Raw genomic sequence first — 16,336 nt, 5'->3', positions numbered from 1 at the left:
ATTATACTAAAGGTCTGGTTAGTCCTATTGATTAGTCATAAAAATACGACGTGTTAATAGATCTCATAATTTTCAGTGTAATTCAATCTATTGGGTAAGAATAGGAACGTACATATATTTTTGGAAGAATGATTAAAAACCAAAGAAGGTATGAAGGTATGGATCAGAATCAATACTTTAAAGGGCTAAAGTGGCTGTGAGCAGAACTTTTTCTTCTTTTTCCCCTCAGCTGATTTCTGGCAAATGGAGAGCATCATGAATGAAGATATTCACATTGGATTTTAGGTGATTTGAAGAGGGCAGCATGCAAACTATTACCAAAAAAGTGCATAACCAAACAAAAAATTGACAAACATGCATATAATAATTCCATAACAAAAGTTATATAATTTTTATATATACATCTATATAATGTATCTCTATAATATATACACTTATCTAATGATTCTGTAATTCCAATACAGTGGCGTGGCATTCAAGGTTTTGGGTTTTTTTGCTGCTTCTGTTTCTCAGTGGAGTGGCTGGTCCTTGCTTGCATGCAACTCACATTGAAATCTATCTGCCACATCTGACTATGGCATAGATTTTGTGGGATTAACTGGAACTGCTTTCTCACAGAGCTGCAACTTTCAAAATCAGTTTGAATTAAAAAAAAAAAAAAAAAGGGTGTCTAGCTACTAGTGTTGTTTGTAGTAGGGAAAAGTGTGAGGAGGAAGGAGCAGCAGAGAGGAGCTGTTATGGACTGACTGCAGCCCCCCATTACCCATCCCCTTGCACTGCTGGGGGTGGGGAGGTAGAGGAGTCTAGAGTGAAGGGATGAAGTTGATCCTGTGAAAAGGTGGTGGGGAAGTGAATGAATATTAAAAGTGTCTGAATTAAAAGCACCATGTTTAACACAGAATTCTGATAGCCTGGATGAACATTGTCAGAAATTATCTGGTGCTGTTTCTAAGAGTGTGGCTTGGGAAAAATGCATTGTTTTAATCCATCTGAAAAGTTATGTGGGCATTGTCCTTGACAAGATCTGGCAGTGAGACAGGACCTGTCTTAGGTTACTGATGTGAAGTTCCTTTTCTACTTGAGGAATTGGTTACGCAGATTCTCAGTCGCAGTTAACGTGCAGGCCAAAAGGATGTCTTTACCCTGGTTTTAAAAATGAGGATCACTCAGTTTCCTGTGCCACACAGAGCAAGCAAGATTCACTCGCATGCCTGCTCCTTTTTTGTAGGACAGTTTGTGTATTGTAGAGCTACAGTGTGGGTATTCGTCCTTCCTTTGGCATAAACTGAGGTCCTAGTCCTGCAGGTAACTTGAGGTAGAACCTTATTCTCTCCCTGAATTTCCCAGGCAGTGTAAGAGTCTGTGTGGTGGGAAACAGTTGAAAGGAAAAGTTTTGTTTGGTTCTATCCAAGTTGAGGCCTCAAATATTTTCCATGAGGAAGCAATAGCCTTGCTTGCATTGCAGATTCATTTTAAATATGTGAGTTAGTTCCCTCTTCTTTTTTAAATCTTTATGTTCTCTAAGTCTTCCCCCCCACCAAGTCTTTGATTTGTAGAACGAAACAAGTCTATAGATGCAAGCTTTATTATGAGTCTTGGGGTCTCAGTGAGGTTTTATGTGTTCCTTGAATTTGGGTAAAAGAACTGAGTAAGTTCAGTAGGCATTGAAAAATTTCAGCAGGCATTTTCCATTGGAAAAAACCTTCTCTGCAAGGAGACATTACAGAATCTGCAAGGAGAGAGACAGACTGTTCAGAATGTTCCTATTAGAATCTCACAATATCTTTCAAAAGCACAACAAGTTTTATTTCTTGAACTGTGAATTTTGGTTTGGCTGCCATTAATACCTAGAGCTTCTTAAGTCTGCATCTCACTGAATATTGTTGAGAAGCGCTATGCAAATGTTTGTGTCATTGAATTGTTTTAAAATAACACATATTCCTCCCTGCACTTTAAGGCAGATACAAATCCCGAGATAAAGATTATCCTTTAATTTTCCCCTCAAGAATACTGAGAAAATTTTATTTTTATATACATTACACTTAAAATAGAAAGTTAATTTTGAGTTTTGGAGCTTTCTGACTTTGCAGCTGAGTGCTTGAGGTGCACTCAGAATAGCCTGATCTGAGTTTCAAACCCATTTCACTATTCACAGGAAAGTAAGAGCTGTAAATGAATGGACTTTGGTCTAATTCTAACGTTCTTCAGTACTTCAGGCATATGCTAAGAGAGTTTCCTATTATAAACTACTGTGCAGAAGCAATCCTTTTTCTATAGTGGATATTGAGAATGTTTACAATTTCTAGCCTTTCTTCTGTTCTTCTTAGACAAAACTCCTTTTGATTTTGGAGTGTTTTGCTATAGTAAAAGCTCTGGGATTTGGAACACTGACTTCAAAGGACTCACTTCAGCAGAAAAAGCACAGGGGAATTTTTAAGAAATAATTCTTAGTAATAAAAATTTTTTTGTTACTTTCTGGTTATAATGCTAAACTAGTATCCAATGTAAACCAGTGTTTAAAAGCAAAAGGCTATAACATACCCATCAGGGGACAAATTGTTAATAAGGTCTAATTTGATGAGGGAAAGCTGATGGCATCTGCAAAAAGAAATAAGAGCCCCATGGCTACACAGAAGTGCCTTATTAACAGTTGCACTGGGCATCCTGTTGAATGAGCTTTATTTATCATGTTTTTATAGCTACCTCCACTGAGCTTTCAGCTTCTGGGAGAAAAGTACCAAAATACAATATTGTTCTTCCAATGTAGCAATCAAAGGGTTTCTAAACCAAGAAAATGGAAAAGAGGCTACAGGAGAAGAAGGAGGAGGAGAACATTACACAGCTTCTTCAGAAATAAATTTCTTTGATTAGGCTCCCTGTATGAGATTGTTACTAAAATCTGTGCATGCTACTGAAATTAAGGAGATACTTTCTCAACAATTAAGGGCTCCTTTAGTTTGACTTTCTTGATATAAATTGAGATTTGAGATTTCTGTCATTAGTTTTAAGGGCCTATCACCCTTCCAGTTTATTTCATGGATATGGGCATTGCTCTTCAAGGTTTTGTCTCATCTATGATACCAGTGTTTTTGCCCTGCTTGCTGAGCTCTCCCATGGCTACCTTCTTCCTATATAGCTTCCAGAAAAGTGCCAGCAAAGACAACTGTGTTATCTAGGAGTGCAGACATGGGTCTTTGGGGAAGTGTGATGGTTTTTTACAAATATTTGGGATTTTTCCACTTGAAAAACCGCAAAGAAAGAATGCAGTTAGAAACTGTTGCCAAATTACTATCACTGTAGAATAATCTATCAAAAAAACTCTTCGCGGAGCATCTGATGCATTTAGCTAGGCATCAGTGTTTTATGAACTATTTTCTCTTTCTTTGTTCATGATCCTCTAATACTAATGGATCATACAGTAGTAACAAATACAGAATTCCCAGTCTGTGCACCAGGCATCACATGACACAGATTGTGATTGGTTTTCCCCTCCTCTGTTTTGATTTTAGAATAAAAGCTCTTTTGCAAAAATCATCAGAGGTTCACCTGTCACAGTACGGGTTTAGGTGCACAGCAAATAATCAATGAGCAACAACGGCATATACTGAATGACTATCAGTTGTTTATTAAATTTGAGTGTGTAAAAACTTTTTAGCAGTCTAATTAATGATTAACTGTTACACAGTCAATCTATTGTTTTAAGTGATTACTCTGTCAGATATTAGGTAACATTAGATTACATAAATCCATCAGTAGTATTTTCTACGAATGTACTCATGACCATTTGTAACAGATTTATCAGTTTTAAAACAACTGTTAATAATTTATTAAATCTATGAAAATTTAATCTCACTCTGAAACATAAATTATCAATTTAATCTTTTAAGCACTCCTAGAAAGTAACGATCATTTTTTCATCTCTCTGCCATTAAGAATGCAGTTGATTGGTAGTAGAGATCGTCCACTGAGGAAGCTGAAAGCATACATAGGTGTGTGGTGGTTGGCAATAAACTATGTAAAATAAAATTCCCTGGCTCTAGAGTGTTCTACCTGCGACATACCCTCTAGCTGCAAGTGCACAAGGGACACAAAACTTATTCTCCTTTATTACATCTTGTTTATTATTGTTGTTTTCTTTGGAGCATATTGGCTGGACTCCTTAGGACGAGTCTAAAGGTTGAGTAGAGCTTCCTACAACTGTCCTATGTTTGCTGAAATATGAGGTCAGCAGGGAGGGAAAAATGAGGGGAAACGTTGGAGACGAATTGTTAAGATATGATGATGAGGAGGACTGTTTCAGTGACTATCTGCTTTTCCAAGATTCCTTGTCAACATGGAATGAGGTAAACAGCTTCATATATAACAGGGGTATTTCTTTCCCTCTAAGCAGCTATTCTATTTTCTGTGCAAAAATGGCCTGTTATGATTCATTTGGATCTGAATGTTTGTCTTTTAGAAATGGATAGAAATGTTCCACACATTTCACATAGCTAACACTAGGTTACTGGATGTTGCTGACCTCCACCAATTAATAACTTGAATGATGTTTAACACATCACCTGGAGGTGAAAAGCTCCATGCATCACTGACATTACTCCAGACCGTTCACTTGTTTCAAAAAAAGAGAAAGATGAACATACATTCAGGCTTTTACACAGCCTCACCATTATCTCAAATCTTCACGATGAAATTGTGATTTAAAGTTGCATTATGGACCTCCTTGTTCCCTCTGCTCCTTCCATTGCAACTGGAGTACATGATGTTCTCTTGAAGACTTTGTCAGATTCTGCACAGATACTCTCCTTAGTCCTGATGCTTCTGTTTGTCTTTTTCACCCTTGATTTCTGTGTAATTTAATGGTGCAGCTACACTCCAGTGATTTTCCTAGTAGCTATAGGTTCAAGCTTTCCTGTTTTAATAAGCATCTTTTGGTATTTGTGTTTAATGAGATTTTTTCTCAGTCTGACATTATTTTTTCCTTGTCTCCACAGCTTACAATATTATCTATGTGTTTATGACACTCATTTATGTGCCTCTCTATTCTTCTCCATATTCTTGCTCGTTTGTGTCTCAGATTATTTTAGTGTTTGTCAGATTAAATCCAATTATTTAAAAGTAAACATAACCAAAATAGAAATTACTTTATTTCTTGTTTCCCTGAGTGAACTGTCAGTAGTGCTGCCATCAACCCTGTTACTACCTCTTTGGAAATTTGGTGGTGTTTATTTGCCCCATCCGCTTTCTAAATGGTTTATGTACCTATGTGTTATTCTTAAATGGCAAGAGGAAGAATTAATCTTGATTTTCCAAAATCACCTTTCTGGTCAATTAATTTAACTAGAATGATGTAGAAAATCTCTGTGTGTCTCTGCTGTTGAACCATTTATTTCTTCACTGGCTTTTCACTGGATAAGTCTGTACAAATTGGTCGTTCTTACCTGTCTACTGTTGTTAGCATTCTGCTTTCTGTTTGCTTTCATTTGTCTAAAATCTTCTTACCTTGATTTGGTCGCATATTTAATGGAAATATATATGTTAAAGTTCCTTCAATGATTTTTGTCTCTTTGCTGTCTTGAAGGATGCTATTTTTAGGCTAACTTTTCAAAATATTTATATTATTGTAAAAAACAATTTCTGTAAAGTCACTGTAATGTTTTCTCTAGAACTACAGATGTGTATTACTATTAACAGAATCCAGCCTGCCATCACTAAAGCCTAATTGCAAAACTATATGAATAAATAAGTAAAAAAGACAAATTAAAATTATGACAAAACTGTTATTCTGTTCCTAATGAGACCGTATGTACAAAATTATATACATACACATAGAAATACAAAGATCTCTTTTTTGTAGTCTCAGTTATTCAGTGTGACTTAAAAGGTATCATATATGGCATCATCCACCATATGTCTCAGGTTCATCTGGTTTTGTGAGCTCATATCTGGAAGCTATAATACAGCTGTCTTTGACATCCCAGGGGCAAGATACAGCAAGTTGACTGTGCCTCTCAGAAATTATTTCAGGAAGGTTTTTGATTTGCACAGAGTCTTCTGAAGTGTCATACCTTTGTTGACTGTGGCTGAAAGGTAAGGAGGACTGATTGCTGGGCTCCTTCTTTAATCCCACATCCCATGCCAGCATGGCTGTCTTAAGCAGCACATTAGCATGGGGCAAGATGGCACACCTTCTGGCGCTGCCACCTCCTTTCCCATTTCCATGTTTCTTGGCAGCAATGAGTACGTGCACTGGAAACTAAACTTCTGCTTGCCTGTGCTCAAGGTCCAAACCAACATTTTGTGGCACTCCAGTGCCAGGGGACTTTTTTCCACTTACTCTGTTATTTAACCTAGGGGGTTGAGGAGTATGAAATTACATTGAAATAACTTTCCCTTCCTTGAAATAAAGAGAATTCTGACATTTCTCTTCAGCACCTAAAAGTTTACAACACTATTTATAAAAAAATAAAATGAAATGTTGCTTGCAAAAGGTCTTGGAGCCTACTAAGATCAAACTTATTTGCCAAAAAGCAGGAAACGCTTTAAGACTCAGTGTGCTAACACAGATGTTAAATCTTAAAGGATTCAAATATAATTTATTCAATACATTAAATTTACTATATGTAGTATAATTTCAGAATGTGCATTAAAAATATGTTATGAAATCTCATTCCTACCTGCTGAATGGCTGCCAAGTTTGGTAATGCAAGAACATTTTGTTGTTTTACCCCTTCAGCACAATCCTGCATTCAATTTTTAAATGTCCATAAAAACTGTAAAAGCCTCAAAATGCCAGATTGGAACATTCAAAACTTTCAAAGTCACAGTGCGACAGTTTGGGTTTTGGTTTTTTTTTTATTAACTCTCTGGGAGCAGGACTAAAAACCCTAGTCCCAAACACACTCAAGTTTTGAGTAGCTAACTTCCAGGTTTGGAACTGCATTTTCCTCTGTAAACCTGTCTCTCTTAAATATAAACCAAATGGATGTTTTGTGACATTTAGAAATGTTTGCAGAAGACAAAGAGGGGAACGCACTGGTGGATGGGTAGGTGGCATTTGTGAAAGTTCAGTCTTGAGCAGACTCTTGTGTCATAAAAGTCAGCAGAGTAGCCCAACACTGAGGGTTTGTGAAATTCTTAGTAACTACATTCTTCTCTAATATGCTTAACTTTTTCTTTAATTTTTATCATAATAATTCTGACAATTTTCAACAACTATTTATTTGCATAGTAAATAAACTAATTAAAACTTTGTCTACTTCATGAATTGGGAGGGTAAGTACTTCTCACTTTTTTTCTGTTCTTAAGGCCAGTATATTTGAAATAAAATTAAGTTGACATCAGCTCCTTGAAGCCATATAAAGCTTCATATATTACTTGGTTTAAGTATGAAATTATATATCTATCAGGGGATCTTAGTTCTTATTGAATTCCAAACCCTGGAAAATTTGAGCGTGATTTGATGTTTATTTTCATATATTTCACACTGCTTACTTTATAGGAAACTGTAATTTTCTAACTGTGGATGAACAGTAAAAGCTGGTTCTGAACAAATGAAAACACACATAATGTTATTCCCAGGAGAACTGGCTGTTACATGCGGTACTTGGTGGCAAGATACTGCAGTGGCTGTAGCTAATTAGTAAAGTTGTCCATACAGTGCTGGACTTTTTGTATGAGCTGCTGGCCTATCACTTCATATGCAAGCCGAACCAGGATGCCATTAGTCCCCAGAAACCAGGTTTTCCTTCTGGTGAGCCAAAAGGGAAAGCTGTGTTAAAGGGAAGTCCCTTTTTAATATTTTACTCTAGTTTTTCCACAGAGGGTGATCACTCTCCGAAGCTGACTGTTTGTCAGAGCCTATTGGCAAGATAGACAGCTCCAGCAATAATGGATGCAAGGACAAGGGTCATGACTCTGTGGAAAGCGAGGAAAATGGTTCCTCTGAAGTAGAGAGGTATAAATCTTTCTTAAGTGGCTTTACATATTTGCTGGAAGCAAGGATGTCATTATACCAAAGCACGCCTTAAAATTTCTGGTAACCATCAAAACCACCACTAACTCTGTGGCTGCTAATTTGCTGCTAATGTCTTGCTGGTATACTTCTCTGTTGCTACATTCTTTCTTTGCATTTACGATCCTGACACTTTTTTTATGGCCTCTTTAAACTCAGCTTTTGGACTCCAGCATACATGTTCATTGAGAGCTAATTAGGCAGGCTGCAAGACACCCTCATCAAACAAGTCACAACGTTTTGAAGCCATTCCATTGCTGGACTGATGTGAACAATAAGGTGATATTACTCATGTTTGTTGACATATATTATTATGATTATTTCCATTATACCTCAATTCCCCAGAGTATTGTTTAAATACATGATTTAAGAGATGAAAGCAAGCAGATAATGGAAAAGAAAAAAGGAAATATCATGTAGTTGTTAATTTTTGGCATTATGTAATTAAACCATTTTCTTTAATGTTATTTTTGCCAGTATCTAATTAACAGAACCATCTGCCTAAGAAGTGCTGGACCATCTGTCTGGAATACTGTTCTGTTCATTTTTTGGTTCTTGACTAATTAACTTCTTTCTCTATGAAATCTACTAGTACATTCTGTTTCTACACTTCAAAGAAGTTCATATATAAAAATATGTATGAATGTGTACCTATCTACATGTATATGTTATCGGCGTAGCTGTAGAAGCATAGTTCTTCCAGCAGATCTGGTTGTACTCAGTTATGTGTGCAGCTTCCACTGTAGGTGAAAGCCATATGTTTTTTGTTTACCTGTAAGACAACTAATACATATCTCACCTAACACATTCTAATTGACCAGTCCTTTCTTGATTGTATTCAAATTTAAAATTTTCTGTCTGTATTTACTGATTAAATTTATAATTGTAGAAAGAGGCTATATTAAAGTTAATTACTTAGGGGTTTGATTTTTTTTCCCTTTTGTATTTTGTAATTTTTCTGGAAAATAGTAGAATAATTTAGGCTTGAAGGGTCTTCCAGATGTCTTGCCTGGGGACTTAATTTGTTGCTGCATATTGGGCATGGAGAGAACCCCTTGACAGTTATTTCTTGAATGGGAGGGACATGAACATTATTCACTGCTTCCACACTTTCCGTGATTCTCTTTTAGTGTTCTTCTAAGGTATTTGGATAAATTGGAGATTTTCTTTTGGCGTCCATTGAAGCTAATTTCTTTGCATTTATTTAGTTTGCCTGCTGAAGATACAATAGTTTAAGTTTTAAGCAGGACTCTTATCATTCATCCAAACAGGGAAGTTACTGAAATATCTTTGTTGATCATTAATATATTAATTTTAATACTGTAATTTTTAACTTAACATAGATGGGTGTTGGATGTATATTTTTCTTCTTTTTGAAGATAATAGTTTCATTATATAGCTTGAGTTGGAGTTTGTTGCTTCTCTGGCTGGAATTTCTGTCTTCCCACTACCCCTTGAAAATGCCAGGAGGGATTTCATTGGAAGATTATGTAGCACTTTACAAAAACAAATAATGTGATGTTTAAAACACTGATATAGTTAGTTATAATTGAGGTTTTACAAAGAGATGCCTGCCGTCAGTTTGATACTTGAGTTCAAACTTAGAGTTAAGGGTGTACCAAAGCAATGTTCAGTCCAATTTTATGTCAAATCTGTATGGAGCTTTGTTGTTGATGTATTTTTTCAACTGAAGAAAACAATATGTGTTCAAAAGTGAACTGTGACTTCCTCATCAGACTACCCTGGGTCAAGTTTAAGTTGTACCTGTCAAGTTCAGTCTTCAGAGTTGGCCACACTGACTTTCACAGGGCTAAAAATCTCCCTCCAAACATTTTGCACTGTTCTACTGGTGACCATTACATAATTAAGGCTTATTTATGCCTACTAGAATGTAGTTATGCTAAAGATTGGGAAATCAGAAGCAAACTAAGCCCAGGCATTAAATTTATAGAGGTGCTTGAAAGACCATTCTGATAGCAGGGTTTGTAAAAGCCATGCTGCTGTAAATAGTGTCAGCTTGCTATCAGAAACAAACTGATGTGCTACCTTAAACCCTACTCCTAACCTGTGCAGCTACATTCTTTGTGGAGATGTGTGGCAGTAGCTGATGTACGACCCATCCTTTTTTCTCTAGCACTAATGTTCAAATCCCCGTTTCCCCTTTCCCCGGAGCAAACAAACTTGAGTGTCTATAATTTGGTTCAGTGAATTTTGTTGCCAGCTTAAGTAGAATTATAATATTAATTAAAAACAGTACACGAAATGCTGAAGGTTGTATTTTGCCATGTGAAAATTGGAGCTTCTTATTAAGAAATGTAGGAAAAAAAAGATCCTAGCAGGATAAACTTTAGCTGTATAGGCTTTCATGGTGAATCAAATATCCAACATGCATATCCTATTTGCACTGCTCACCTGAACTTCATGGAAATATTACCAAACGGTATCAAGCAGGAGAATATGTCAATTTAATGGAAGCAGTGGATAACAGTAACATCTTTAAGTAAACATGGTTTTGCACTTGGCTTTCTAAAATAACACAATCCGTATGTGTCCATCTGGTCTTTCAGAATTAAAAATTTAAAGTCTTAATCTTCTACTGACAAAACCCACATTGTTGTTATTCTGTTGGGACATTTTGTTTTGTCTTTATGTGCTGAAGATTCGGGACACATTTTTCTCCTCTTTTTTCCACACTGAAATGGTATTTAACTTGAGGAGTTTTCCACCTGTCATGTTACCAGTACGCTGTGTTGAATATCTGAATTTCTGTTTTGTGGGAAACTCCCTCAAATTTCCTGAAGGTTAGGAAAAAAAAAAAAGCTATATATAGAAGTGTTTGTCTATACCTGTTCTTTTAATTTAATCAGGAATAGGACATATGTTTGCATTACTGAACGATGTGGGAGCCTTAGGGACCAAAGTACAACAGTTTGAACTACTCAGCTCTCTTCAGATGCCTTTGTAATATACAGCCTGCTCTGTTATTTTCTCTTCTAGCAGTGGAACCCGGGGCTATAGGACTATAAGTACACATGATTTCAAAGATGGCACTTAGCTTTGTCACGGGTGTGTCTGCACTTCTTTCTTGTCCAGGCAATATTACTCCTTTGGCATATGTAGTCATGAACAAGGTTTTCCCAGAGACTATATGTATTTATATATAGTTACAGTAGCTTATTCTATCTGGGTTCTTGTATGTGCTGTTAACCGTGGTATCCAGAAATATTACATGATGTTTTAATATATAATGTCTTTATTTAAATCTATGCATTTTGTGGATGTCAAAGAAAGAGAAGAAAGTTTCTTTTCAGTTATGCTAATAATGGTATTAGTGGTTTTGTGATGTGGTGGTAAAATTATTACTATTTAAAATTTGAGAGGTCTGGCTAAGATGTTTATCCTAACTAAAAGAACATTCCACTAAAAGCTAACAGTCTGCAGTTGTTTCCAACTCACCACTTCTGAGCTAAGCTAATCCGGAGTGTGCCACTCCTACAGGCTCCACCAAGAGCCCTGTCTCTATATTGTCACATTATTTACTGTTTGATTCCTTCTTAGAAGTGTGGCAGTTAGCAAGCTCCTTAAGAAGTCCAGCCCTCCCAGGGGTGGATACCTGGCTTAGCTAACATTGAAATGATTGTTTTTCTTCACCTCTTTCTTTTTTTCTGAAACAGTATATAGGCTGGGTCTCTGCGATCACTTGGCAGAGAACAGGGGAGCTGAGGGCAAGATGCTGTCCCAATGTTCTCTCACTATGATCAGAGTTAATAAAGCTTCTGCCTGACTTGTCCTAAATTTTACTTCCATTATTATGCGTTTGGAGCCCCCATATTCTCCAACCATGACCTGCTTGCAGAGATGCATTGTATGCTTTTCTCCGATTTCATGGGAAGCTTAAAGAACTGTCACCTTTGGCTTCTGAATTTCCCATGTCCAAAGTCTGTTGATTTTCTTTTCCAAAGCTTTCAGTGCCTGAGAAATGTACTTAATTTGCTCGATTCATGACATCATGTAATTTTTGCATTTCACATCCTTCTCCTTCAAATTAGTCTTTTACTATGGACTTAGAGCCAATTGAAAGCTAGGTATTTTGTCACTGAAAATTGATTCATTGATAAACCTTTTATCTTTAATCCAATCTTTCTGTTGTCTTTCTTCCTACTGTTCATGCTTGGCTTATTCTCAGTTCAGTTTTGGCAAGAACTTTCCTTCCAACCTTCCTTTTAAAGACCCGTATTCCATTAAGTATTCCATTAAGTCTTTCTACTCTGACCTCGTACGGGTAACTCTCGTGTTTCTCCAAGCATTTGAATTGTTTTATGTTGTTTAGAGATAATATATTCAGTATTAGATACTTCTGTCTAGTGCCATATAACATATAGAGTCAGTGTGTCCTAATGGATTGATTAGGAACTTACGTTGGTCATCCAAGAGCAGTCTTTTGTACTGTGATCCCCGTTATGGACATAAATTGCTTTTTGCTTTACAGAGTCAAAAGAGTGAAGTCATTGCTGCTTTTTTGTCTGACACATGGCTGCTTTTTTATCTAACTCAGTATGAGATTTCTTTCATGCTGGAAGAATACAGTTTGTTATAAACACTAAGGTCATTCACAAGTGGATTCTTCCAGAAGTTTTCAATATCTTCCCCAATATGCTGTAGTCATTCATCTGCAAAAGCAAATGCTGTAAATATAAGAAGGTTTGGGGTGGAGGAAGAGAAGTAATGGCATTAGTTTTTGTAAGTACTTTTTTTCTGAAATTAAAAAGCTCAGTCTTGGGCTTGTTGAAATCAAAGAGTACTGCATAGTATACTCTAAAAGCATTCCCCCCTTAGTTTAAATAGGCTTTCACCCTATTATTTTTATTAATTATAGTGTCTGCTTGCTATTAATATAGTCTCCATTAAAAGACAGGTACAAAACATTACCTATATTAAATCTGAATGAGTGGTCTTTCATTATTTCCTGGTAAATAAAAATGAAAAAACTATGGTTTCAATAATTAGGCAGCAGAGATTAGTTTAAAAATCTCAGTTCTTCCTGATAAAATGTGAAGTGCTTTGTGGCATTTTTATCTAAAGAACATATGGATGTGCGCCATCGAGGTGAAAGAATGCAGAGTGACCTAAAATGCACTTTGACTACACAGCATATACAGGCATTCAAATATGTACATGGATTGGCACATAAACACCAAGCATACGACCTGCTCCACTGAACAATAGAGTTTGTAAGTCATAGCTGTTGCATGTTAAATATGGAAATAATTGGAATTAACTCATGCAGCGAAACTGTAGTAATGCAGACTAGGCGTTACAGCCCTGGCATAAATCTGTTGAAGCAGAGAGACAGCTCGAAAATGAGAATAAACTGCTGCTGCTTTGCAGTGCTCCATTTCACTGTTGTCTTGTGTGTGTCTGCCCGTTGCTCCTTTCTCTGAATGGACGTTTTAGTACTTCTGATTAGTGCTGCAGCCATACCTTGAAAAACTAAAATCTCCATACGATGCTTGATGTAAATACTGCAAAAAGTGCAGCTGGGCACATTTTCCCATGGCACAAGGTCTGTCAGCAGAGCTGATCTCAGATACTCTACTGGGGAGAGAGGTTCAGTCTTTCTCTGTGCTCCTAACTGCTTACCTTAATAAGACTTGTAAAAAGTGGCTAAATAGCATGAAATGTGGCTGTGGTTATTTCTGCTGCAGCACTAGGTACAGTGAATCACGAGGATGGCCAGCTTCACTTCGGATTAAGACACTGAAAAACCATCAACAGCAAAACTACATTTCTAAGGAGAAAAAGTATATAAGGCAATTATGGATAGAATGACCCACAGCCAATCATCAGTATGCCTGAAGCACTTATCTCAAGCATGGGGTTAGGTAGCTCTGAGGTTTGTATTTCTGTGTTCCCTGCATTTCTAACTAATTGCTGTTGATTGCAGGCAGTGGAATGGCAATGTGATGAAGCTACTAAAAGAGCCTGTTACAGTAAAGGCAAATCAAAGGTAAGCATGAGACAGCTGTTCTGCTTTAATAAAACTTATATGTTAATTGCAGGTATAATTCAGTGTATAAATCTCTATGCATTTTTACTGTGTCCTTCTCTGAAGAGAGTTGTAGGAAAGGAGTTTGACACTGATGTACGAGCAAAGGAATAAAAAACAATACAGGGAGTGTGGGATGAGAGGTACAGGCACGTGATTCTTTTCTGAAATGATCAAGAACTTTAATTTCCACTTTACTGTTTTGACTCTACAACATGTCATATGTAATGTACTATGTTCTCACTTCATTTTCAGTGCTGTAAATCCTGAATAACTGTGTAATTACTTTGTAAAATCCTCAATTTATTTCCCTGTGTATTAGATGCAATTTTAGCAACTTTTATATTTCATATCTACTGGCACAATAAAGAAAATAATATGAAATTCACTAACTTTTTAGACATGAGACTTGATATATTTTTAGTATTCAGAACCAATTCCTTATCTGGTCAACTACAGTTTCTTTTATTCAGCACAGATAAGCCTAATGCTAAGACGGAACCTGTATCAATGCTGTGTTCTTTTCTGGCTGTCCTAAACTGAGGCTACTTATCAAATTAACTATAAAAGCACTTAGAAATGCATCCAATTGATGTTTGTAATTATTATACTGTTTAATGATTAAAGTTAATGGAGTAAAAACATAAAGGGAAAACACATCAACAGCGATTACTGTAATAGAGCACACACCTTCTTTCAGGACCCATGTTCAGCAGAACATGTCAGAATACGTTATTGATGTGCAAATCTCAAAAAAAACCAAGCTTTAAAAAACATGTTCCAAAAGCTTCTACCATCTAGTAGAGGAGGAGTCTCTTCTGCATAGCATCTACTCACTGACTTTTTAACTTCTCCCATTAAACACTGGGAGTGCTGGAAAATAAAATTGCAGTGTACCATTGACCTATCCATTTTCATTTGAGATCAAAGAGGAAGAATGGCCTTACTTTAGCAGCAAGGCATGTTATACTGTGAGGAGAGAAAAAGACAGAATTACTTGGGAAAAAAGCAAGTGTAGTAAATATGCAGTGTAAAGCTTCATGGGTGCAAGATGATTGTCTTTATGGAGGAACATCTTTTGCTGTAAAAATGAGTTTACTGTACTAGGAAAATGCAGTAAGAATGATGTTGCCTTCTTTGTCCTCCTTTTCATTTCTTTCCATCTCAGTGTGAGAAACAAATATTTAGGAGTTACTGGTCACTAGCCATTAAAGTGCAGGATTTTCTAGGTATATAGAAGGTATTAATAGCTAGAGAAAAAAATAGGTTAGATTTTACTTAAAGATTTATAATTTGAGTAGACAACCTCTGGTGACTCAAGTTATATGTGAATGCTTTAATGGCAGAAATAGACTATATATCAGAAAGTTCCTAGATGCTTGTCAGTTTGTGGAGAGAAAAGAACGAACTTTTGGGACCTCATATTTTAAGCAAATGCTTCATTCTGGAAGTTGTTATTTCTCCCTAGAAGATTTATGCTTCTTCATATAATATATCCCTCAAGCCTTCATCCTGAGCTTTCAGATGACAGTACTCTGAAGTGAGAAAGCATGCTCAAGTGACAACAGAATATAACAGATTGCATTGTCAGAGTAGAAACTATCATGGTAGAAATGCAATGTGTAACTAAAAGTTTATGCCTTTGTTTTACAGTGATTTTCCAAGTTTAAAACTGTGAGAATAACATTCAGCTTCTCTGAAAGTCACACTGCAGTGACTGTGATCTAATGTGATGGATGAAAGTATTGGTAAATTTGAGACTATAGTAGTGTACTTTTAACTATTATGTTGACAATAGTGTTTGTAGTGTAAAATCCACATTCAGTTCAGCAATGTAGAAGCATATGTTGCCATTAAATAATTTTGCTGGGAGAAGTACTCAACATTGGTGAAATGCATTTAAGATTGGAGCTTAGTGTCGTACATACATGCGGGTTTTCATTCATGCTCATCACACTCTTCTGAAGAAGCTGGTGATTGGAAGTTATGTTGTCACTGTAAAATAGTATATACGCTATTCTAATAACGACCTCTGAGATTGTTTTTTAGTATTGTTATTAGTTGGATAAAGATTTAGTGTTTCATTTGGAGCCATAGCCTTGTTCCTCATTCACAATCTAGAAGAGAAGTACAATCCTTACGTTTCATTACATTCAAAAGTAATCCTGGGAGGAAATAGTTATTTTCTTATTGTTACCATAGGGCTTTTTTTTGGTGTGCAGTCTTTGTGGCCTGAAAGTTTAATGTGAGAGTTGCTGGAGAATGCAGAGATACTGACT

General features: G+C 36.3%; 1 protein-coding gene across 18 annotated transcripts in view; it reads left to right on the top strand.

Annotated features, from left to right (window-relative positions):
• Positions 1 to 16,336, top strand: part of SEMA5A (semaphorin 5A) — a 356,558-nt gene that overhangs the window by 182,224 nt on the left and 157,998 nt on the right. For all 18 annotated transcript variants that reach the window (XM_054816286.1, XM_054816279.1, XM_054816269.1 and 15 more), the window contains one exon: positions 13,956 to 14,018. In XM_054816286.1, coding sequence (XP_054672261.1) covers positions 13,956 to 14,018 — 63 coding nt within the window. The remainder of the gene's footprint in view (positions 1 to 13,955; positions 14,019 to 16,336) is intronic.

The sequence above is a fragment of the Grus americana genome, chromosome 2 (genome assembly GCF_028858705.1).
Source record: "Grus americana isolate bGruAme1 chromosome 2, bGruAme1.mat, whole genome shotgun sequence".
NCBI lineage: Eukaryota > Metazoa > Chordata > Aves > Gruiformes > Gruidae > Grus > Grus americana.
This window is presented reverse-complemented; position numbering and strand designations above follow the sequence as displayed.